Here is a 26,298-nt window from a genome sequence, read left to right as displayed (position 1 = left end):
TGCCCCTTCAGCACAGCACCTGGCCTGAGTGAGTCTGGAGAGGGGGCTCCTCCATGTTCTTTGCAAAGGGGCACCCTCCAGTTTCGTTACGTCACTGATTGCCACTGTAGTTCCTGACACTGAACAAAACTACTTTGTGTGCCAATATGCTCCATGTGGAAGAGCAGAATGCGATCACTCACAGTAAAGCCAGCCGAAAGAGAGAGAAATAGAATTTTAATAAAAACAAAATGTCTTTGTTAACACCAGACCTAATTAGGGACCAAGACCCACATGTAGGTAGCTTTTTGCATGTCGCAAACAGCGACTTTCGCTGTTTGCGACGTGCAAAAAGCACATTGCGATGCACAAACCCAATTTTGCGATTCGGTAACCTGGTTATCGAATCGTAAAACGGGTTTGTGACTCGCAATTAGGAAGGGGTGTTCCCTTCCTAATTGCGACTCGCAGTGCAATGTAGGATTGTTTTGTGACCGCGAACGCGGGCGCAAACCAATCGCAGTTTGCACCCATTTCAAATGGGTGCTAACACTTTCGCTAAAGGGAAGGGGTCCCCATGGGACCCCTTCCCCATTGTGAATGTCACTGTAAACATTTTTTCAGAGCGGACCACTGCCTGCTCTGAAAAAATGAAAGGAAAACGGACTGCATTACAAAAAAAAAAAACTGCTTTATTGAAAAGCAGTCACAGACATGGTGGTCTGCTGTCTCCAGCAGGCCACCATCCCTGTGAGGGCTTCCATTCGCAGGGGGGTCGTAAATTGCAACCCACCTCATGATTATTCATGAGGTGGGCATTTGCGAAGCCCTTGCGAATCACAGATGGTGTCAGGGACACCATCCTACATTCGGATTTGCGACTCGCAAATTGCGAGTCACTCTGACTCGCAATTTGCGGGTCGCAAATCTGAACCTACCGACATGTGGCCCCAAATTCTTAAAGAATGTCACAAAAGTGCACCCATGGTATATGTCGTACCCCTATAAAATATTTGTGAACTGTATTTTAGCATGGGTAAATACGATGTGTAGATTTGCTCATGTGAAAATCTATTGAGCATTTGCAAGTTCATTTTCCCTCCAGCCACTTTCTTCCCAACCCTGGAAGAAGTTCTAATTCTGCCATTGTCAGGAGTAAATGTCCAACCTTTCTTATTATGGGAAAATATTAGAGAGAAGCTGGTGAAAATCTTTAAAACATGCTGGTTAGTAGGTTTGCAGACTCAAAGGCATTCCAGCCCTGGAACTATTGCTTACTGCTTCCTCCAGCCCCAGTATGCAGATCTGCAGAAAGGTGGCAAAATAAGGAAATTGCTACAGTAGGGACTGAAACTGCAAGTATTCAAGCCCTACTAAGGTAAGTAGCCCTGGCATAATCAGAGAGGCTATTATCAGAGCTCTTACATAATGAGATTGCTGCCATAATTTGTCGCCACACTACATGGCACCAAAGGGACAAGTAGATCTTTTTACAGGACAAGTAGATTTGAGAAGCAACCTGTCCCCTGGACAAGTAGATATTTTAAAAAATTCCACACCCCTGCACAATTGTTGAGAAAAAGGGTGGAGTCACCTACTTAGTTGACTTAGGCACTGCCAGGAGTCCCCTTAGGGTGCTTTATGTCAATCGCCTGAAACCCTACTATGACAGGGCTGATCTCACCCTGCTCATGGCAACTGATGAGGGACAGGAAGAAGAGAGTGACCCTCTCCCTGATCTCTTCTCTTCCACAGAACAAGATGCTCTAGTGGAAGGTGTATTACTAGCAGATTGTCTCACTGCTGAGCAGAAAGACCACTGCATAAATCTCCTGGGTCAGTTTTCTGAACTCTTCTCTACTGTGCCAGGTACCACTTCTTGGTGTGAGCACACTATAGATACTGGAGACAGCTTTCCTGTCAAAAGTAAGATCTATAGGCAGCCTGACCATGTCAGAGACTGCATAAAGCAAGAGGTGCAGAAAATGTTAGAACTGGGAGTGGTTGAGCACTCTGAAAGTCCATGGGCCTCTCCTGTGGTACTTGTACCAAAACCTCATTCTAAGGATGGAAAGAAGGAAATGCGGTTTTGTGTTGACTACAGAGGTCTCAACCAGGTAACCAAAACTGATGCTTACCCTATACCCAGGGCAGATGAGCTAATAGATACACTGGCATCTGCCAAGTATCTAAGCACTTTTGACTTGACTGCAGGGTATTGGCATATCAAATTATCAGAAGATGCAAAAGCAAAAACTGCATTTTCAACCATTGGAGGCCATTACCAATTCACAGTAATGCCTTTTGGATTGAAAATTGCACCTGCCACTTTTCAAAGGTTGGTGAATACAGTCCTGCAAGGGCTGGAAGCTTTTAGTGCAGCATATTTGGATGATATAGCTGTCTTTAGCTCCAGTTGGGATGATCACCTGGTCCACCTATGGAAAGTTTTAGAGGCCCTGCAAAAGGCAGGCCTCACTATCAAGGCTTCAAAGTGCCAGATAGGGCAGGGGAAGGTGGTTTATCTGGGACACCTGGTTGGTGGAGAACAGATTGCACCACTTCAGGGGAAAATCCAAACTATTTTAGATTGGGTTCCCCCTACTACTCAGACTCAGGTGAGAGCCTTTGTAGGCCTCACTGGGTATTACAGGAGGTTCATAAAGAACCATGGCTCCATTGCAGCCCCTCTTAATGACCTCACATCCAAGAAAATGCCTAAAAAGGTATTATGGACAGCAAACTGTCAGAAAGCTTTTGAGGAGCTGAAGCAGGCCATGTGCTCTGCACCTGTCCTGAAAAGCCCCTGTTACTCTAAAAAATTCTATGTCCAAACTGATGCATCTGAATTAGGGGTAGGGGCAGTCTTATCACAACTTAATTCTGAGGGCCAGGATCAACCTGTTGCTTTTATCAGCAGGAGGTTGACCCCTAGAGAAAAGCGTTGGTCTGCCATTGAGAGGGAGGCCTTTGCTGTGGTCTGGGCACTGAAGAAGTTGAGGCCATACCTGTTTGGCACTCACTTCATTGTTCAGACAGACCACAAACCTCTACTTTGGCTAAAACAAATGAAAGGTGAAAACCCTAAATTGTTGAGGTGGTCCATATCTCTACAGGGAATGGACTATACAGTGGAACATAGACCTGGGAGTACCCACTCCAATGCAGATGGACTCTCCAGATATTTCCACTTAGACAATGAAGACCCATCAGGTAATGACTAGTCTTATTGTCCTTCGTTTGGGGGGGGATTGTGTAGGAAAGTACCATCTTGCCTGGCATGTTACCCCCATATTTCACTGTATATATGTTGTTTTAGTTGTATGTGTCACTGGGACCCTGCCAGCCAGGGCCCCAGTGCTCATAAGTATGCCCTGAATGTGTTACCTGTGTTATGACTAACTGTCTCACTGAGGCTCTGCTATCCAGAAACTCAGTGGTTATGCTCTCTCATTTCTTTCCAAATTGTCACTAACAGGCTAGTGACCAATTTCACCAATTCACATTGGCATACTGAAACACCCTTATAATTCCCTAGTATATGGTACTGAGGTACCCAGGGTATTGGGGTTCCAGGAGATCCCTATGGGCTGCAGCATTTCTTTTGCCACCCATAGGGAGCTCTGACAATTCTTACACAGGCCTGCCACTGCAGCCTGAGTGAAATAATGCACACATTATTTCACAGCCATTTTCACTGCACTTAAGTAACTTATAAATCACCTATATATCTAACCTTTACTTAGTAAAGGTTGGGTGCTAAGTTACTTAGGGGGTTATTCTAACTTTGGAGGAGTGTTAATCCGTCCCAAAAGTGACGGTAAAGTGACGGATATACCACCAGCCGTATTACGAGTTCCATAGGATATAATGGACTCGTAATACGGCTGGTGGTAAATCCGTCACTTTTCCGTCACTTTTGGGACGGATTAACACCTCCTCCAAAGTTAGAATAACCCCCTTAGTGTGTGGGCACCCTGGCACTAGCCAAGGTGCTCCCACATCGTTCAGGGCAAATTCCCCGGACTTTGTGAGTGCGGGGAAACCATTACACGCGTGCACTACACATAGGTCACTACCTATGTGTAGCTTCACAATGGTAACTCCGAATATGGCCATGTAACATGTCTAAGATCATGGAATTGCCCCCTCTATGCCATCCTGGCATTGTTGGCACAATCCCATGATCCCACGGGTCTGTAGCTCAGACCTGGGTACTGCCAAACTGCCTTTTCAGGGGTTTCACTGCAGCTGCTGCTGCTGCCAACCCCTCAGACAGGTTTCTGCCCTCCTGGGGTCCAGCCAGGCTTGGCCCAGGAAGGCAGAACAAAGGACTTCCTCAGAGAGAGGGTGTTACACCCTCTCCCTTTGGAAAAAGGTGTGAAGGCAGGGGAGGAGTAGCCTCCCCCACACTCTGGAAATGCTTTCATGGGCACAGATGGTGCCCATTTCTGCATAAGCCAGTCTACACCGGTTCAGGGACCCCTGAGCCCTGCTCTGGCGCGAAACTGGACAGAGGAAAGGGGAGTGACCACTCCCCTGACCTGCACCTCCCCTGAGAGGTGCCCAGAGCTCCTCCAGTGTGCTCCAGACCTCTCCCATCTTGGAAACAGATGTGCTGCTGGCACACTGGACTGCTTTGAGTGGCCAGTGCCAGCAGGTGACGTCAGAGACTCCTTCTGATAGGCTCCTTCAGGTGTTGCTAGCCTATCCTCTCTCCTAAGTAGCCAAACCCTCTTTTCTGGCTATTTAGGGTCTCTGCTTTGGGGAATTCCTTAGATAACGAATGCAAGAGCTCATCAGAGTTCCTCTGCATCTCTCTCTTCACCTTCTGCCAAAGAATCGACTGCTGACCGCGCTGGAAGCCTGCAAAACTGCAACAAAGTAGCAAAGACGACTACTGCAACTCTGTAACGCTGATCCTGACGCCTTCTCGACTGTTTTCCTGGTGGTGCATGCTGGTGGGGTAGTCTGCCTCCTCTCTGCACTAGAAGCTCCGAAGAAATCTCCTGTGGGTCGACGGAATCTTCCCCCTGCAACCGCAGGCACCAAAGAACTGCATTACCGGTACTCTGGGTCTCCTCTCAGCACGGCGAGCGAGTTCCCTTGAATCCAGCAACTCTGTCTAAGTGACTCCCACAGTCCAGTGACTCTTCAGTCCAAGTTTGGTGGAGGTAAGTCCGTGCCTCCCCACGCCAGATTGCATTGCTGGGAACCGCGTCTTTTGCAGCTACTCCGGCCTCTGTGCACTTTCGGCGGAAATCATTTGTGCACAGCCAAGCCTGGGTCCACGGCACTCTAACCTGCATTGCACGACCTCTTGAGTTGTCCTCCGGTAGCGTGGGACTCTCTTGTGCAACTTCAGGTGAGCACCGTTTCACTCCTCTTCGTAGTGCCTGTTCCGGCACTTCTCCGGGTGCTGCCTGCTTCTGAGAGGGCTCCTTGTCTTGCTCGATGCCCCCTCTGTCCCCAGACACAATTGGTGACATCCTGGTCCCTCCTGGGCCAAAGCAGCATCCAAAAACCCTTACCGCACGATTTGCAGATAGCAAGGCTTGTTTGCGGTCTTTCTTCAGGAAAACACTTCTGCACGACTCTTCACGACGTGGGACATCCATCCTCCAAAGGGGAAGTTTCTAGCCCTTGTCGTTCTTGCAGAATCCTCAGCTTCTACTACCTAGTAGCAGCTTCTTTGCACCCACAGCTGGCATTTCCTGGGCATCTGCCCATCTCCGACTTGCTTGTGACTTTTGGACTTGGTCCCCTTGTTCCTCAGGTCCTCTCCTCTGGAAATCCATTGTTGTTGCATTGCTGGTGTTGGTCTTTCCTGCAGAATTCCCCTATCACGACTTCTGTGCTCTTTGGGGAACTTTAGTGCACTTTGCACTCACTTTTCAGGGTCTTGGGGAGGGCTATTTTTCTAACCCTAACTGTTTTCTTACAGTCCCAGCGACCCTCTACAAGGTCACATAGGTTTGGGGTCCATTCGTGGTTCGCATTCCACTTTTGGAGTATATGGTTTGTGTTGCCCCTATCCCTATGTGTCCCCATTGCATCCTATTGTAACTATACATTGTTTGCACTGTTTTATAAGACTATACTGCATATTTTTGGTATTGTGTACATATATCTTGTGTATATTTGCTATCCTCATAGTGAGGGTACTCACTGAGATACTTTGGCATATTGTCATAAAAATAAAGTACCTTTATTTTTAGTATATCTGTGTATTGTGTTTTCTTATGATATTGTGCAAGTGACACTAGTGGTACTGTAGGAGCTTCACTCGTCGCCTAGTTCAGCCTAAGCTGCTCTGCTAAGCTACCATTATCTTTCAGCCTAAGCTGCTAGACACCCTATACACTAATAAGGGGTACCTGGGCCTGGTGCAAAGTGTAAGTACCCCTTGGTACTCACTACAAGCCAGTCCAGCCTCCTACAGTGCTGCGGGCCGGAATAGTACCATTTTGATCTGGATATACCAGTGTCGGCACTAGTGGCACCAGAAGAGCTGCAAACACCTTAGCCAAGATCTTGTAATCATTGTTTTTAGAAGGCCAGTAGTCAATAGGAACCCAGGGTGGTCGGGTCTCTATCAGGATCGGGATATGAGTAGTGCCTCATGCTGCGAGGCCAATGGGCTTGAAGTCTGGAGTGTGTCCTTATAGACAGTCAGTAGCTGGAGGGCCAACTGTAGAGCGTATGCTTTATAGCATTCAGCAGACAGGCCACTGGGCCAGTGACTTACTAGTGGCAAACAAATGGATAGCCTCCTGAATTTCAACGAGGTTAAGGGGGCTGTCAAATTCCCTTTCTGTTCTGGCACCACTTGGGGGAGATTCCTGTGAGAAATGCATCTACGTCAGTTCTAGTGCATGTGATCCAATGTGGGATAATGAATTGTTATTTCAGTATGTATGTCATGCTATGTACTTAGAAGAGCCCCTTGGGACGTTCATAATCCCAGTATCGGATGAGGGGATGTACTTGTCTAATCAGCCTAGCCAACAATGAATCAGATTTGTCAGCCTCCGCATGTGTTTGGTGGAGTAAGCTGCATAGTTGAGACAACAAAGTCTCTCTAACAGTGCAGTATTTTCCTGTTCTGCGCACAACAAGTGAACTCAGTAGGCTGGGGCCTGGAGGTCGGGAGAATCATGTCCCAGCATTTTGGACTAGATTTTTGCAACATCTTTGTCTAACTGGTGACAGATATCCCTGGTGGTGCCAATACACTGTCCTCTTATCGTCACCTTAAAGGTGTTCCTTTAAATTAGATGGAATGTAAGCAGCACAAGAAGCTTACCGGTTGGTCCCAGACGCAGCCATCCAGTGGGGAATTCACTGGATCTGCTACTGCAAAATGGAAGTGAGTGACAGGAGTAAGCACAAGGACTCTGTGAGAGGACAACTCGGCAATGGCAGTTAAAGAGAGCAATGGGATGGGCAGGACCCGCTTGCACACCCAAGCGTTGTGCAGCACATGCAGCCCCAGTCAGCCCGTCATCAGTGAAAGCAGATATGTCCCTTCAGTGCCACTTGGAATACGGTAGGTAATCGATCCAGGGGCTAGTGTGGTTCACATAGATGTCAGGGAGAAAACGACTCAGTCCTGGTGCGATCAAGCGCTGAGTCCAGGATCCCAACAAAGACAATGTGTGGTCAGGGATGGCCACCACGATCCAGGAGATACAATGGATGCTTCTGAGTTTGCCAGCACCACCCACCTATATTCGGGGCATGACAATGAGGCTAACCATGGAAGTTGGCCACCCACATAGTCTCTGCCTCTGGGCAGGTGAGTTATCAATCAATCAATCAAAGAAATTTGTAGAGCGCGCTACTCACCCGTGAGGGTCTCAAATTGCTGGGGGGGGGGAGGAGACTGGAAGGGAGGGGCTGGCGGGCCAGGGAGGGTCACTGGTCGAACAGCCAAGTCTTGAGGTTCATTCTGAAGACCAGTAGGTCTTTGGTTTTGCGAAGGTCTGTGGGGAGGGAGTTACAGGTTTTAGGGGCGAGGTAGGAGAAAGACCTACCTCCTGTGGTGGTGTGCTGGATGCGGGGGACTGTGGCTAGGGTGAGGTCGGCTGATCGGAGGTTGCGTGTGGAAGTGTGGAAGTTTACTCTTTCATTGAGGTAGGTTGGGCCGGTGTTGGGGAGGGATTTGTGTGCGTGTATGAGGATCTTGAATGTGATTCTCTTGTCTATGGGGAGCCAGTGTAGGGATTTGAAGTGTGGTGAGATTCGTTCGTGTCGGGGGAGGCCAAGGACAAGGCGCGCGGCTGTGTTCTGGATTCTTTGGAGTTTGAGTTTGAGTGTGGTGCCGGCATAGAGGGTGTTGCCATAGTCCAGTCTGCTGCTGATGAGTGCATGGGTGACTGTCTTTCTGGTTTCTGGGGGGATCCATTTGAAGTATTTTTTTAGGGTGCGGAGTGTGTGGAAGCAGGAGGAGGTTAGAGCATTGATTTGCTGTGTCATGGAGAGGGAGGGGTCGAGGATGATGCCGAGGTTGCGTGCGGGGGTTGCGGGGGTGGGTGTGGGGCCTAGGGCAGTGGGCCACCAGGAGTCGTCCCATGTGGTTTTGTTGGGGCCGAAGATGATGACTTCGGTTTTGTTTGAGTTGAGCTTGAGATGGTTAGTGGTCATCCAGTTGGTGGTGTCTAGGAGAGCGGCGTGTAGGTTGGTTTTGGCTGTGGTGGGGTTGCGGGTGAGGGAGAGGATGAGTTGGGTGTCATCTGCATATGAGAGGATGGTGATTCCGTGTGCTCGGAGAATGTTGGCTAGGGGGATCATGTAGATGTTGAAGAGTGTGGGGCTGAGGGAGGACCCTTGGGGGACTCCGCAGGTGATCTTGGTAGTGTTGGAGTGGAAGGGCGGGAGGCGGACTCTCTGGGTTCGGTCGATGAAGAAGGAGGAGAGCCATTCTAAGGCTTTGTGGCGGATTCCTATGTTGTGGAGGCGTGTGCGGAGTGTGTGGTGGCAGACGGTGTCAAAAGCTGCGGAGAGGTCTAGGAGGATGAGTCCGACGGCCTCGTCTTTGTCGACTTTGGTCCTGATGTCGTCAGTGCATGCGATGAGGGTGGTTTCTGTGCTGTGGTTCTTGCGGAACCCAGATTGTGAGGGGTCAAGGGTTGGTTGCTTCGAGGAAGTGGGATAGGCGAGTGTTGACTAATCTCTCTGCAACCTTGGCGGGGAACGGGAGGAGGGAGATGGGGCGGTAGTTGGAGAGGATCTCCGGGTTGGCTTGTTTTTTTTTAGGAGAGCGGTAATTTCCGCATGCTTCCAGGGGTCTGGGTAGGTGGCGGAGTCGAAAGAGGAGTTGATTATGTTGTAGAGTATGGGGGCGATGGTAGGGCTAGCTTTGTTGTAGATGCAGTGTGGACAGGGGTCGGAGGGGGAACCGAAGTGGATGGAGTTCATGGTTTTTTCGGTTTCTTCATGTGTGGTCGGGGTCCATGTGGATAGTGTGGTGGGGGGTCTTGAGTGGGGGTTGAGTTGGGTGGGAGAGGGGTATGTGTGGTGGGTGTGTGTGATATGAAGCTGTTGTGGATGTCCAGGATTTTGTGGAGGAAGTGGTTGGAAAGGGCGTCACATAGGGGCTGTGTGTGTGTGGGGGGTCTATGTTGCTGGCTTTGGGTTTGGCATGTTAGTTGATGATGGTGAAGAGTTCTTTGCTGTTTTGGGAGTTGTTGTCGAGGCGTGTCTTGTAGTGATCTCTTTTGGCGGTACGTATGAGTTGGTGATGTGTGCGAATGTTGGTTTTGAGTGTGGAGATGTTGGTTGAGGAGGGTTCTTGTCTCCATATTTTCTCAGCTTGGCGGCATTTGCTCTTGGAGTCTTGGAGTTCAGGGGTGAGCCATGGGGCGTTCTTGATGTTGCGGGTGGTGATGTGTTTTCTGAGGGGTGCTAGTGTGTCTGCGCAGGTAGTGATCCATTTGGAGAGGTTGTGTGCTCCTGCGTTGGGGTCGTTGGTGTGTGGGGGGGTTATGGGCCAGTTGAGAGTTTAGTCATTCTGTGGGGATCTTGTCCCACATGCGGTAGGGTGTACTGTGTTGATGGTAGTGTGTGGGGGGTTTGGTGAAGGAGAAGTAGACGCAGCGGTGGTCTGTCCAGAGGAGTTCGGTGGTGTGGGTGTAGGCTATGTGTTGGCTTGAGGTGAAGATTGGGTCCAGCGTGTGTCCTGCTGAGTGGGTGGGTGCGGTGACCAGTTGTTTGAGTCCGAGGTTGTTGAGGTTGTCTATGAGGGAGGTAGTGTTGTGGTCTTGTGGGTTTTCTAAGTGAAAGTTGAAATCACCGAGGATGATGTAGTCTGTGGAGGTGAGGGCGTACGGGCTGAGGCTGTCGGCCATGGTGTCGCCGAAGGCGGGGCGTGGTCCGGGTGGTCTGTAGATTAGTGTACTTGTGAGGGTGGAGTTGTTGTTGATGTGGATGAGGAAGTGCATGTGTTCAGTGTTGCCAATAGTGTCTTGGGAGCTGGTGGTGACTTTGACGGTGTCTCTGTGTAGGATGGCGATGCCCCCGTCTGGCTTGTTTAGGCGGTCTTTGCGTTGGAGTTTGTATCCCTTGGGGGTGGCTATGGCTATGTCGGGTTTTGAGGAGAGGTTGGTCCAGGTTTCCGTGAGGAAGGCAATGTCAGGTGAGTGTGTAGTGATGAGGTCCCAGAGTTCTATGGCATGTTTGTGAAGGGAGCGGATGTTGAGTAGCAGGCAGTTCAGGTGGTTGTGGTGGGTGGCGTTGGTGTGGTGCGTGAGGGTGTTGTTGCGGGGTGTGTTCTGGTTGTGGGCTGGTGTGTTGCGGGGTTGGTTGGTGGGGGCGGGGTGGGTGAGTTTTGAGTTGGGGGTGTTGTGTTTATTGAGGGTGGGGTCGCTATGGTTGGTGTGTGGTGTGAGGGATGATGAGCAGGAGAAGTGGCAGGTGTAGCAGGTGAAGGGGCCATGAGTGTGTGTGGGGCTAGATGTGGTGCATGTGGGGTGGGGGCTTGGGTTGAGGGAGTGGAGGGTGAGGGGGGAGTAGGTGTGTCTGGGAGGACCAGGGGTTCTGGCGCTGGGCGCGGTCCAGGCGCGGACAGGCGCAGACGGGCTTGCCTTAGGTGTGCCTTCGGCGCACCAGCGGCGCTGCCATAAGAGGAGGGCCATAGTGTGTTTGAAAGATATGAGTGCCTCAGGATCTAGAACATGAGACAGTTTGTGTGGGTCGCTGCTGTCTGTTAGGCCATGCAGGAGAAATGGCATAAGAGGGCAACAGATGTTGTTGCTGCACTGCTCTCACATCCACCGAAGGCGATCAGGTTAGGCGTGGGGCCCGAAACCGTAAGCAGGTGGCTGCGTGCCTGTGGCATTCATGTAGGCTGGCCTTTTTCAGGCTCTGTTCGGGCCTGTGGACTCTGTTTGGGCTTCCAGCAGGCAGCAAAACAGTTCAGGTGTAGGGGGGGGTGGCAACACCATGCAGGAGAAAGAAGAAATGGTGGCAGGGGCCTCCAGACACCAATGACCGAAAGACAGGGCTGCTACGCTTTGAGGAGCATGAACCTGGAATGGGTCTACGGAAAGTCATTGGCCTGCATCAGGTCCACCAGCAGTATAGCTGGTCCGATGTGCAGCCAGTCACGGCCGGGGCACAGGAGCTCTCAGTGCCTGCATGAATGTCCACTGGGTTGGGGCAAGGAGTACGAGGGCAGACAACACCCCGCGGTCAGCCCGAGTCCAAACTGCCATTGGGTCCTAGAGCATGAGGTGGCCTTGCTGCTTTGTTCCGATGTTAGTGCGGGCCAGTGGGAGAAAAATAACAGATATTGCGCCCCACCTAGAGCACGTGCAGCCTAGATCAGCGCCAATGTGATGCCAGCACTCGAGCAGTTTCACCTGCTAGGTTGCATTGGCTCAGTTACGTAGTACTCCACAGGTGGGTCCCCGAGCCTCAAGAGCATTCAGAATTCATAAACAACCTTAGTGTTCCATAGAGGTCACAAACACCTCATCTCAGATGGCGATGTTAATCGGTGTACCGGATAATCAGCCGCTACAAGGGGATAAGACTCGGAGCTTTGCTTGAGAGCACCTGCCATCTTGGCCTCCCAAGCCACGCCCCCCCAATGGCAGGGTCTCATGATAATACTCGAACACACTACTGGGGGTGATTCTGGCCTTGGCGGTCTTTTCGCAAGACCGCCGAGTTACTGCCGTGGTAAAGACCGCCGACCGCGGCGGTATGCCGCGGCGCGTATTCCGACCGCTGGGAGCGTTCCGCCGGAAAACCGACAGCAGCCACACTGGCGGTCGGCGGGAAAGTGGAGACTGGTCAACCTCCACCGCCACGCCAGCAGAACACCGCCCACAGAATTACGACCCACATTTCTGTGTGGCGGTCTTCTGTTGGCGGTCTTCTGTTGGCGGTCACGTCCCTATGGCTCCCATCGCCTCCCGGAGGACCAACGCAAGGTAAGTTGATCGTCCGTGAGGGGAGGGGGTGGGGGGGGTGTTGTGTGATGTGTGCGTGCATGGGGGTGTGTAGAGGGGGTGTGTGAGTGCGTGCATGCGGGCGGGGGGTGCTGCTGTGCCTATGGGCAATGTGTGTAGTTCGGCGGGTGCGCATGTTGGCATGTATGTGTGCGGGTATGTGCCCCCGTTGTGTATGTGTGTGTGTAGGGGGTGTGCATATGTGCATGTTGGGGGTGCGTGCATGTCGGGGTGCGTGTATGTGCATGTCGGGGTGGGGGAGGCAGGGGGTTTGTAACATCTCTGGGGGGTGGCAGGGGGTGGAGGGTGTGGGGGGGGGACTCGTGGGGGGTAGTGGGGGGTGGGGGAGACCCCTATCAGTGCCAGGGATGGAATTCCCTGGCCCCGATAGTGCCTACCGCCATGGTTCGCATGGCGGTTCCCGACCGCCAAAAACCGCGGCGGTAAGCAGGGTCATGATGCGGTTGGCGGTCTTGGGTCGACCGCCGGGCCGGAGTGCGCAAACTCCAGCCCGTCGGTCATGACCGCCGTGGCGGTCGGAGTGGGAAAGTGGCGGTCGATCGCGGCGGTGACCGCCGCGGTCAGAATGCCATTTTTTGGACCGCCGGTCTGTTCGCGGTCCGACCGCCGCCTCTCCGCCGACCGCCGGGGTTAGAATGAGGGCCTGTGTCACCCTGTGGGGTCTGTCACATAACCATTTGTTTTCACTCTCAATCCAATAAAGTCATAAGGGGATTGGCCGTGTTGTAGGTTCTGCTCTATAGGTCCCAAAATGTGTCTGAACAATGCGCTGTGAAAGAAGAGTGCTTGCAGTACCCTAAGCAGTAACCAGTGCTGACCCACTAAAGTGTGGACTGCGGGAGGCAGAGTGAACATGTGTTAGTTTGAGGCATGATCAGCCCAAAAGTTGAGAAGAGAAGGGTATGGGTCCACTACTGAGACAGTTAATACTCTCATGTGTGTGTATGCAAGCCTGTGTGCGCATTTATTTGTGTTTGTGTGTGCTTGTGTATGTGTTTGTGACATTGTGTCCTTCCCTATAAAACAGTTTTTTTCCCTTAAAGCAATGACTAGTGCCAAGGACTACCACAAGTACATGACACCCCCATCATAAGCGGTTCTTCTTTGGCACAATTGTGTCCATTCATCATACAGGAGGGGCAGTGGCATAATAATGGTAATCCTTTACATATTTTGGGCATTCTTGGGTATAGTTGTGGCATACTGGTAGTCAAAAAGCATGACTGGCATATGTTTAGCCATCCCTGACACAATCGAGGCCCCCCTTGCAAAATAATTCTCTAGGCTGCTATATGGTGGACACCCTGGCCATTATGGTGTTCAGCCTTGGCACAATGACCCTGGTATAATGATGGGCATTATTGATGTATTGCAGGCATCCTTGGTGTTGTAGTGAGCATCCACAGCTTTTGATTGTCTTACCTGCACACTTAAAACAGAATCTGTCCATGTGAGGCATTTGTGTATGTGAGTAGTTGAAATTGACAAGCTGATGTTTGGGGACTTTGTATTTCCTGAAAATGAAAACTGATATTTTGAAGGCAAAAAATATGGGCAGATTTACCATGTTTTCACACAACACAGTAAGGCAACTTGCTGTGCTGTGTTGCATGAAAGGGAGCGGGCAGAAATGCTCCATGTTTACAAAGATAAGGAGCATTTCTGCTCTGTCCTTGCTCTGGCACACTTTGTGCTGCCTAGTGCCAACAAAGGCATCCTTTCACCATAGTGTGTTACAGCTCAGCATTGTTTTTGTGCTGGGAGAGACACTTTCCTGCACAATCTTTAGAAGCATAAAGCTCTTCCTACGTGGCAGCACACTTGGAAAGAGGAATTAACGAGGAGAAATAAAGATATTTCTTGTTACACCTGTTGGGTTGACGTACAATTTTGACTCAAACTCAGGTTTACACATCTTTGTAAATCTAGGTTTGCGTCAAAATACATGCACCCATAGAGAACCTACCCAACACAAACGAACGCAAGGCAGAGTTGGGTTACTTTGTACTGTACAAGGCAAAGCCACACAAAGTGGCTTTAGGTGGGTTAGTAAATCTTGGGTAACTTGCTTTACTCATGGACAACTCAAGCCATTAGTATATTTGCTGTTATGCTTTTTTTCAGAAAAGGTTTTCTTTTGTAAAATTAAGTGTGTTTCCCCAAAATAGTGAGTGATATTATATTTGATAAGAAAGTATGTATATTTTCAGAAACCGGTTTGTTCTTGAAAGCAAAAGATTGCAGTTCCCACCCCAAAAAAAAGTTGATAGTTGAATGTTGATTCAACCTGAGTAGGGGAGGCCTATTGCTGTGATTATGTCCTTTGTGCCAGAGGCCATGTTATCCATAGTCCGTTGTCTCATTAGTCAGGTGGAGGCATTTTATATTGATGATCCTTTTCCTGGCATTTCTGCTGAGATCCTTGCCTGGAATGCTTAGGTGGTCACTACTGGTAATCCTACTTAGGATGGTCATAGTGTGATATAAACATAGGTGATCACTATTTTTCAGTAATAAAATTTGCTAGTAGATCGAGGGGACTTTAATGGAGCAGAAGTAGCTCTCACTACAGAAAAGGTTGGAGAGCTCTGCCTTAGACAAATGCTTTGATTGAGAGATTTCCTTCCCAACCAGTCAGGAGAATGGCAGTTTAGAATCACCTCTAGAATTCTTCAGGGGGAGGGGGAGTTTGTGAATATGTATTTTAGCATCTTTTCTTATTTTTATGGAATTAATGGCTCTCAAAAGCCATGTTATCCATAGTCTGTTGTCTCATTTGTCAGGTGGAGGCATTTTATATTGATAATCCTTTTCCTGGCATTTCTGCTGAGATCCTTGCCTGGAATGCTTAGGTGGTCACTACTGGTAATCCTACTTAGGATGGTCATAGTGTGATATAAACATAGGTGATCACTATTTTTCAGTAATAAAATTTGCTAGTAGATAGAGGGGACTTTAATGGAGCAGAAGTAGCTCTCAGTACAGAAAAGGTTGGAGAGCTCTGCCTTAGACAAATGCTTTGATTGAGAGATTTCCTTCCCAACCAGTCAGGAGAATGGCAGTTTAGAATCACCTCTAGAATTCTTCAGGGGGAGGGGGAGTTTGTGAATATGTATTTTATCATCTTTTCTTATTTTTATGGAATTAATGGCTCTCAAAAGAAAATGCACTGAACCTCTGTTAAAGTGTTTTTGAAATTTTTTATTGCTTGCTTGTAATTTTCGCTCAGGAAAATTATGAGAATAAACTCCTGGGCACGCCTCTCTCACTAATATGTTTCTTCGTGAGGAAGAAAGAACTGTCTTCTTTTGGAAAATTCCATGCAAAAACTGAACCCTTTTCTTTACAACCAGTCGATAGGATAGATGCCTACCACCCACAAAAGGTTTCTTAGGAAGTGATGTATTAACATTTAGGCCCTCATTATGTCAATGGCGGTAATGACCGCCTACCGCCGCGGCGACGGCCACCAAACCACCATCGCCACAGCTACCTACCGTCCGCCATATTATGACCGTAGCCAGAATTCCACCAGAAGGCTGGCAGAATTCCGCCTACGGTCATGGCGGCAGATGGCGGTAAGGTGGTGCTGCTGCCAGCAGCAGCACCATGCCAGTAGACCGCCTCAGACCGTATCATGATCCATGATCCGGCCTGGCGGTGTTCTGCTGGTGGACGCTGCTGCTGGCAGCAGCGCCACGTCCTGTCTCCTGCCAGAGGACCCTCTGCAAGCATGTATGTTGGGTGCTCTGACAGGGGAGGAGGGTGGGGGGTGTTGTCTGTGTGTGTGGGGGTGTGGATGTTTGTGTGTGCGTGCATGCAGGTGTGTGGCGTGTGGAATGCATGTGTGCATGAATGGGTGTGAGTGTGCGTGTATGTTGTGTTATGTTAATGCGTGTGTGCTTGTATGTATGTCAGTGTTTGGATGTGTGTGTGAATGTATGTATGCATGCGTGGGTGAATGTGGGTATGAGTGCATCTATGCGTGTGTATGTTGGTGCGTGAATCTGCGTGTATGTCGTGAGGGGGTGGGGGGTGGTGTAGGACTCTTGAGAGGGGGGCAGGGGAGACCCTTATCAGTATCAGGGAAGGAATTTCCTGGCATTGATAGTGCCTACCGCCATGGTTTTCGTGGCGGTAAGAAAGCAACGGAAACCATGGCGGTAGGTGGGGTCATAATCCCGCGGGTGGGACAGTGACGGCCGCCTGGCTGGAGACTGAAGTCTACAGCCCGGCGGCTGTTACCGCCCTGGCGGACGGAGTGGTACATTGGCGGTTTGGCTTGAGCCAAACCGCTAATGTCTTATTTTGTGGAGAGGTACCGCCAGCCTGTTGGCAGTACCTTTCTCCAACATACCGCCGTCTGCCAGAGTTGTAATGAGGGCCTTAGTAATTTACTTTGTTTCTTTACAGGCTTAATGATACCTGTCACCAATTAAAAAGTGCACCAAAACCAGAGATTCTGACATACATTATTATTAATAAACACAAATAAAAGCTCAATACAAGCTCAACACATGAACAGACCAAGATCCTGAAAAAATCTACCTTTATTTGAGAGTGATAGACTAAGGACTTTCAGAACAACATCACCCTAGTTAGCGTTCTGTGATATGTGTTTATCTGTCAGACAAACTGAACAAAATACTGAGCAGCCTATCAAGAAACTGAAACCAACTTCACATTTTCGTTTATGCCTTGAGAAAGTAGACATGTATATGAATGGGTGAGCCCCAGCAAACAGGCCTACTTCTGCTGAAAAATATATAGCTTGAGTCAGTATGTCTCAAGATAACTAATGGGTATGGTATTGACAAGTGTCATAGAAACGTCTTGAAAAAATCCTCCTGTAGTGTTCAAATATAGTTAATAAAACTAATCCATTAGGCTGAGTGCAGCTTTCAGTTATGCTGAAATATGCCCTATATTCCCGACCATCTACCACTCTGTTCCAGAGTTTGTACATCTCATTGCCAGGTTATAATACATAGGAGCTTGCAATCCCGGTATAAAAAGTCTCGAATTCCCATATTACAGTTTTGTTGTGAGCACTAAAGAAATAACTAGCCTGTCACATGTAGTACTTTATTACAGCTGAACTGTGACTTCATATTATCTCCTGCCAGCAGCCAAGGTGAAAGGCAGGTCGCAGAGCATAATTACATCAGTTTAAGCAATGAACCATAACTGGCCTTTCTTTTTTCTGATTTGTTCTAAAATTAACAGAGATCAACAGAAAGTAGAAAATGATGGCAACATCTTGATTTTTTGCACTCAATAGGTCATTACAAGGAGCACTTTTGCCTTATTTACAGCAAACTGATTCTAATATTTTTTTTGCAGCAAATTGATAACTGCCTGTTGGTGTGCTTAATTTCACACTACAGATTCTGCTTTTATTATGCATTAGAGTGTACATATATAATATGAATAATGAATACATGAAAACATTTTTAAATGAACATTATTGTGCATGTTTATAAAGCTTCAGTCTTTCAGTGGTTACATTTCATTATTGTGTTTAAGTAGGCAGACATGGTAAAAAATTTAAAACACACAGAAAATATGGTGTCAAATGTAAATGCGCTTCTGTGCAGTGACTAATGTGTAAAGGATGAAGGCTAAAATTGCGCCTCTCCACTGTTAAAGACCGTGTTGTCTTATGCTATATACAGGGAGTGCAGAATTATTAGGCAAGTTGTATTTTTGAGGATTAATTTTATTATTGAACAACAACCATGTTCTCAATGAACCCAAAAAACTCATTAATATCAAAGCTGAATATTTTTGGAAGTAGTTTTTAGTTTGTTTTTAGTTTTAGCTATGTTAGGGGGATATCTGTGTGTGCAGGTGACTATTACTGTGCATAATTATTAGGCAAATTAACAAAAAAAAATATATACCCATTTCAATTATTTATCATTACCAGTGAAACCAATATAACATCTCAACATTCACAAATATACATTTCTGACATTCAAAAACAAAACAAAAACAAATCAGTGACCAATATAGCCACCTTTCTTTGCAAGGACACTCAAAAGCCTGCCATCCATGGATTCTGTCAGTGTTTTGATCTGTTCACCATCAACATTGCGTGCAGCAGCAACCACAGCCTCCCAGACACTGTTCAGAGAGGTGTACTGTTTTCCCTCCTTGTAAATCTCACATTTGATGATGGACCACAGGTTCTCAATGGGGTTCAGATCAGGTGAACAAGGAGGCCATGTCATTAGATTTCCTTCTTTTATACCCTTTCTTGCCAGCCACGCTGTGGAGTACTTGGACGCGTGTGATGGAGCATTGTCCTGCATGAAAATCATGTTTTTCTTGAAGGATGCAGACTTCTTCCTGTACCACTGCTTGAAGAAGGTGTCTTCCAGGAACTGGCAGTAGGACTGGGAGTTGAGCTTGACTCCATCCTCAACCCGAAAAGGCCCCACAAGCTCATCTTTGATAATACCAGCCCAAACCAGTACTCCACCTCCACCTTGCTGGCGTCTGAGTCGGACTGGAGCTCTCTGCCCTTTACCAATCCAGCCACGGGCCCATCCATCTGGCCCATCAAGACTCACTCTCATTTCATCAGTCCATAAAACCTTAGAAAAATCAGTCTTGAGATATTTCTTGGCCCAGTCTTGACGTTTCAGCTTGTGTGTCTTGTTCAGTGGTGGTCGTCTTTCAGCCTTTCTTACCTTGGCCATGTCTCTGAGTATTGCACACCTTGTGCTTTTGGGCACTCCAGTGATGTTGCAGCTCTGAAATATGGCCAAACTGGTGGCAAGTGGCATCGTGGCAGCTGCACGCTTGACTTTTCTCAGTTCATGGGCAGTTATTTTGCGCCTTGGTTTTTCCACATGCTTCTTGCGACCCTGTTGACTATTTTGAATGAAACGCTTGATTGTTCGATGATCACGCTTCAGAAGCTTTGCAATTTTAAGAGTGCTGCATCCCTCTGCAAGATATCTCACTATTTTTGACTTTTCTGAGCCTGTCAAGTCCTTCTTTTGACCCATTTTGCCAAAGGAAAGGAAGTTGCCTAATAATTATGCACACCTGATATAGGGTGTTGATGTCATTAGACCACACCCCTTCTCATTACAGAGATGCACATCACCTAATATGCTTAATTGGTAGTAGGCTTTCGAGCCTATACAGCTTGGAGTCAGACAACATGCATAAAGAGGATGATGTGGTCAAAATACTCATTTGCCTAATAATTCTGCGCTCCCTGTAATTTGCCTTTTGTTGCTGCATAATTTTGTCACCTCTTTCGTATAATTAGCTACATAGTTCCAATGACCTTGCCTATTTCTTTGAACTTGGGTGAGACTTTCACTTTGTACTAAAATGGAAAAGCACATAACCTATAGGCAGAACCTTCAAAGCAACATCTTCCACTTTGCCACGCTTCTTGCCCCCAAACCAATCACAAGCCAGTGAATGAACATTTTCTCAGAATATAGAAGCAATCTTCGTTGTGCTGTTTTTTGGGAGATTTGTGGCAATGTACTTACCTTTGCTAAGTGAATTCCTATATTCACATTTCGATATGCTTTACTTTGATAGGAGGTCTCATTGATGGACTGCACAATCTTATCAATATAGAGAAGCTGATTCTTGATAATGTGAGGATGACAGAGAAGGATGCCATACAGTTAGGTAAGAAATGTTGTTTATTTTTTGCACAATTCCTCATCATTAGTGTTTTTTATTATTTTAATGATTTGAATGCTTGCATTGAGGGAGAAGATACTGAATTTCTTTAACACTCTACGTTACCGCACTCTACTCTACACCACTCCATTCCACGGCACCCCATTCTATGCCACTCCATTGTACGATACTTTACTCCACTCTGCGTGTCTCAACTCTGTGTCCCTCCACTCTGACACTCTATTTTACTTCAGTTTACCAATTTACGACATACTACACCACTCCACGTCACTCTACGCCACCCCACTGTATGACATTCTACTTTACACCACTACACGCTATGTGACTGCATTCGCTCTATGACACTTTATTCCACTCTATGTTACACCACTCACTTCACTACACTCCACAGTGCTTCACTCTATGCTATTCCACCCTACTCCACTCCACAACACTTTACTCCACTAATCACCCTTCTACTCTGACACTGTACTCCACTCTACGCCACTCCGCTCAACTTTACTATACTACACTCTGTGACACTCCACAACTCTACTCCAGTCTACGACTCTACATCCCTTTACACTTCACGTCTCCCCTCTACACCCCTCCACAACACTTTATTCCACTCTAAGCCTCTCCACTCTATGCTCCTCCACTCCATGTCACTCTTTGACAGTTTAGTCCACTTTACCTCCCTCCACTCTATGCCGCTCTACAGCACTATATTCAGCTCTATGCTCCTCCACTCTGCACCCCTCCACGCAATGCCTGTCCACTCCATGCCCCTCCACTCTATACCCGTCCACTCTATAACACTCTAACACCCCACTGTATTACAATCCACTCTCCGACACTCTGTTCCACAACACTCTATACCGATTTAAGCCCAATCTATACCTCTCCACTGTACACCCCTCCACTTTGACACTCTATTTTACTCCACTCTACAACACTCTATGCCACTTCACTCTATAACACACTATGTCACTCAACTCCACTGTACTCTACTCTGTGACACTCTAGGCCACTCCATGACAATCCACTCAATGACCCTCTATGTCATGACACTCTATGACATGACACAACACTCTACAACATTCTGCTCCACTCTATGACACTCAGTTCTACCCCACAAAGGTTTAACCATGCTGAACAGCAGCTACGCTGGTGTACAACATGGCTAAAGTACATTGGCAAAGCCAATAATTCTTTCCTAGGCAAGACCTATTGGCTTTGCCAATTCTTTTCATAAAGTGGCTTGTCAAATCTACCTTACATAAAGTGAAGAAAGCAAAATACATTGTTGCTTAAAGTTGATCGCTTTTACATTTTTTTGTGGAAAAAATACCTGTTTGTTTGTCTTGCTTTAATCCATATGTAGGAATATAGTTGCACTGTTATATGGAACACATTTTTTTTGCCCACTCGTTCTGTCTATCTATTAGATAGGAGACCTTGAGATATATTCACAAATAGTCAGATTTTTGATGTTAAACTATTTTTCAGCTAAACTCTATACCATTATACTGTTGTTTTAATACATGGTTTAATTGAAAGGAAATGGGAAAATAGACCTCTGAGAAACAAAAATATTGAACAATATTTTGTGGTAACGTACATTTAACAAAATTAAACTATACAGGAGTTACTGGTTTATCATTTTAAATCCTAAACAATCTTAGCACAATTATCAAACAAACTGGTAGATTTCTGTCTATAAGTGGCAATAGAATCACAAACAAGCATATTACATCTTTTACATCTTTTGATTAAGGTGGAGAAAAACAGTCTGCAGCATTAACATTGAACCATTATTTGTGTAATATCTATATATGTGTTACCTCCCTGTGTTTTTGGCAATGCACCTCTGTCAATCTGCAACGGCGGACTAGCCTCCACCAATCTTTTCCATTATGGAGAATTGGTATGTATTTCTGGTATGTGGAGTCTGGGGCCAGGAGTTTTGTTAAGGTAGTCTATGTGCCTTTAATTTAGTCACTATGGCGCAATCATTAGGGCTGCATCAGTTCTCGATAGCTATGCAGTTCCTGCATATACATGTCCCAGTCGCTTGCGATTGGGACTTTACACAGCCTTTTGGCTTCCTCCAGCCAAAGCGCGACCGCTTCAGCTTTACCCCATTTCAGTAATGTTGCACTACAGTGGGAAAGTGTGGGCAGCGTGGGTGACTTCCAGTTCATAGCTATGGCTTGCCTGCCTGTAATTAGTGCGAGATCATTAAAGCGGCAAGTTGCCGCTGCCCGCATGGGATGGCTAAAAAGTCCCAATAAGGATGCTCACTGCCGTATGTATGTCTGTGCCCTGAGTCAATTCTGTAACAGCCTCTGTTATTTGTTGCCAAAAATGACCCGTTCCAGACAAGACCAGAAAATATTTATCATATTGGAAACTGGATCATGGCAACAGGGGCATCCTATTGAGGATCCAAACATTGTATTCAGTGTATCTGGTGTAAGGTAGGCCCTGTGCAGTATATTATACTGTATATATTGAAACTTAGGATTTCTCAGGACTTTTTTATGATAGATCAATACCCTGTTCCATTCGTTATCCTGTATTTCCCTACCCACATCTTGCTCTCATTTCTCACATAACATTTGTAGGGGGTCTTGGTCCTGTGTGTCGGTGCCCGGGTGAACCCAGTAATTAAATTCCTCCAGCTGCCCATGATGTGCAGTGCATGTACTAACTGATGTGGGTCCGGTTCCGAGTCTATTATTTGCCAGTGTTCAGTCAATATGGCAGTTAATCTAGCGTGTGCAATGACACCCCCCTGTAAGTGGTCAAAGGACTCACGCACCTTATCACAGAATAAAGATCCTACTGTATTGACCCCCACTGCTTCCCATCACTGCAGTCCCACTTTGCTCAGCATTGTCCGAAACAGTCTAAAGGCCTCTAATCTAATTTTGGGGGAATATATCAGGATTGGGTGCTTAATTCTGATACTGCGCTTATAGCTAGCATGGGCTACTGCCAATAGTGTACTACATTGCGGAGGCAGTGAGGTAGACGAGAGAAAGATTTCCTGGACTAGATTTTGTACCTCTTTACTGGTGCACTGCCCCAATTCTTCTAGTAGCCAGCCCATCAACCAACGAGCAGGCCACTGCAGTTGTGCTGCCAAGTAATAGTGTTCAAAATTGGGAGCTGCCAATCCCCCTCTCTCAGTGGGCAGTTGCAATTTTCGTAGCGTTACCCAACGCCAGTCTTTGTGCCAAAGTAAGGTACCCAATACAGCATGCAGCATACAGAAGACTTTCCTGGGGATAATTAGAGGTAGATTATGAAAATAATACAGGAGGCAAGGAAGTACAACCATTTTAGACAATGCAATCCTGCCTTGCACGGTAAGCGGTAGAGTGCTCCAGAACGCCATCTGAGAGCGTGTAGCTGTAATAGCTCTTGTGATGTTACCATCCAGCAGGTCTTGCTTGGCGTGGTAAATGTTTATGCCTAAATAGCGAAAGGTAGTGGGCTCCCAGCGGATTCCCTGGATTTCCACTTGGAGGCACTGTGAAGGAAAGCAGGGGTGTAAAGGATATAGGCATGACTTGGACCAGTTTACCCCAAGACATGACGCTGCCTTGAAGTCAGACAATATCTTAGTTATCGCACTTACACCTTTCTTTATGTTACAAGTATAAATCAGCAAATCAGCTGCATATAATGAAGCGACATGCCTAATTCCATCCAATGGGATTCCCCACTCTGCTCCCTTCTGATGGAGTTTCTGAGCCAGCGGTTCTATAGCTAGGGTAAAGAGCAGTGGATAGGGGCAGCCCTGGTGCATGCCTCTTGTCACCAGGAAGGCCGGGGAAATGCACTATCATATCAAAGAGAAAACATAAATAAAAGAGCTGGGATAAAGTTTAGGGGAAGAGTGAACTAGAGAGAAAAGCAATTGATTTGCAAGAGAGAGAATGCATTTGAAGAAATAAACAAGGGACAGAGCTAAAAGATAATTGGGAGAAAAAGATAATGGTGGATATGAGTTGTAGGGGGTGTCTGCTGTTTCCTGCGAACAAAGACTAAAAAGGATGAAGCAATGATGTGTGGGAGAAGGAGAAAGGGGAGGAGGGAGGAGGAAGAGGAAGGGGAGAGTACAAGGGAGGAAAGAGGAGGAATAATGAAAGTGGAAGTTAATAACACAGAAAGAAGTTTTGGGTCATTCTCTAGAGGAAGACAAACGTAGAAAACTGTGTAGGTAAGTATAAAAACAAAAAAAAGAAAAGGAAGGATCTATGTGAAGCCTTCAGATAAATCAATTAGTTCAATACGCCTACAAAACAGAGGCATTCACCGGGTTGAATTTGAAAAATTGGTAAATTCCAGTTGCTGTGGAAATTGCCAGGAAACCTGTTTAGTTAAATCGATTCTTAAAACTGATATTCAACAAGTTTGCCTTTCTCAGAGATGACATACTTTCGTCATTTCAATATGTTGTTTTAATACATTGCCGGGTATTTATATAGCTCAGCATTCTCAAATTACTTGGCTTCTTGGTACTTATAGAAGCTATGCTCAATATCTGTGTAGGTTATGTAGGTTTTCTACCTGGGGAATATTATTGTTGAGTTTATAGTTTGGAAACTGAGGACTATCTTTATAGCCGTGTTCCATAAGGAGGCTGTGCCGCACAAACGTCCAATCTAACCCATGTGAGTGTGTTGTGGGTCATCTCTGTGTGGTGGTTTACAGTGTGAAATTTGGTTCTTTCAGCCCACCGCCTCACCTGTGTCGGCAGTTAGTTGCCTGTCACCAATTTTCAATTTGGTTTAGAGGGACCTTCTTTAGCTAGAGATCCAATAGGTATCTGTAGCTAAAAATGGATAATTATGCTGTGATTTCTGTACAGGGACAAACAATAAAAAAAAAAAGACTTACTGTTCACCCCGCCGCTGTCTCCTGCCGCCTCACTCGTCCCTCCTTTCCTGTTCTGTTGTCCCAGTATTCACTGGTACACCAGAACAGGCAACCCAAAAATCCTGGTGCTGCTCTCATGCTAAACCTAGCATGAAAGTGGCATCATGGTTGGTTTTAGTGGCTCGGACTGGTGCTCAGACACAACCTTGAGGTATGTGCAGTTTCTTCAGCCTGGCTGTGTAAACAGCCGGGCTGGAGAAACCTAAGTGCGCATGTGTGTTTGAATGTGATCCTGTGCAAATCAAAAGTCAACACCAGACTCGAACGTGGCTCCCCAGTGCTGAAGTCAGCACCTCTGTCGGTAGCACCACATCCTTTTTCTCCCTACTTCATACACCTTCTCCAGCATACCTCCTGCCTTGTTGCTCATGGCAAATCAAACCCTGCCACCTGGATGTGTTGAAAGTTCCTAGAATTTTCTTTATTGTTATCACTTTGAGAGAGGGAGTTTACCTTTCTAAAATAATTTTGCCTGGGCCTGATTTGTTCAACTGGAGTGCAGGCAGATCCTTCCGTTTTGTGCCGCGAAAATAGTTAGTTTATTTTGTTCTAAAAAAAGCATACATACAGAATCTAAAGTGAAACGCACACTCCTTCGTAGATTAAAATGATTTCAACAATCTTTCTAACAGGTTTTTATTAAAAATTGCACAAAGTAAGTAAAAAAAAAAAATATTATGCCAAATCTGAAACTGCGCATTTAAATTCATAAATGCTTGCACAATATGGGAGTAACGTCAACGTTGTTCAATGTCTCATGCGAAAACCACAATCTTAGAACGCCAGTCATCCATTATCAGAGAAGTGTGCTTTTCCCGCCAGTAATTCACACTGGCCAATTAGCCAGAACACATTTTACAGATTGCAGCCTTGCACATGTGCTGATTTGCTTTCCTCTCTCGTCCTCAGCTCCGACCCCTTGCAGTTTCCACATTGCTAACAGCCCAAAAGAACAAGCATAGGGAAAGCCAATAGGATGGCGACAAGTTAAAAAGTGCTCTGAGTCGGTCAACGCTGGCTGCTTTATTTTACCTTCAACTACGGTGCACAGTAGCCAAGCAGCTGTATAACTTGGCAAGAAAAATATTGACAAAGTCAGTCCTTCTGTTTGAGTTTGCAGTGTTTTTTAAGCTATGTTGAACAGCTGCATGGCTGCTGTGCAGCACTGTTGAAAGTAAAATTAGAAAAGCGCAATGATGCGTTGACTGCGTCATGGAACTTTTTTTTAGACTTTCAG

General features: G+C 46.9%; 1 protein-coding gene across 3 annotated transcripts in view; it reads left to right on the top strand.

The window, feature by feature from the left end:
* The window catches only part of NLRC4 (NLR family CARD domain containing 4), a 214,486-nt gene that overhangs the window by 98,577 nt on the left and 89,611 nt on the right, over positions 1–26,298 (top strand). For all 3 annotated transcript variants that reach the window (XM_069234479.1, XM_069234481.1, XM_069234480.1), the window contains one exon: positions 20,025–20,117. In XM_069234479.1, coding sequence (XP_069090580.1) covers positions 20,025–20,117 — 93 coding nt within the window. The remainder of the gene's footprint in view (positions 1–20,024; positions 20,118–26,298) is intronic.

Source organism: Pleurodeles waltl, chromosome 5, assembly GCF_031143425.1.
Source record: "Pleurodeles waltl isolate 20211129_DDA chromosome 5, aPleWal1.hap1.20221129, whole genome shotgun sequence".
Taxonomy (NCBI): domain Eukaryota; kingdom Metazoa; phylum Chordata; class Amphibia; order Caudata; family Salamandridae; genus Pleurodeles; species Pleurodeles waltl.
Note: the sequence above shows the minus strand (reverse complement) of the source record. Positions and strands in the feature narration are given on the sequence as shown.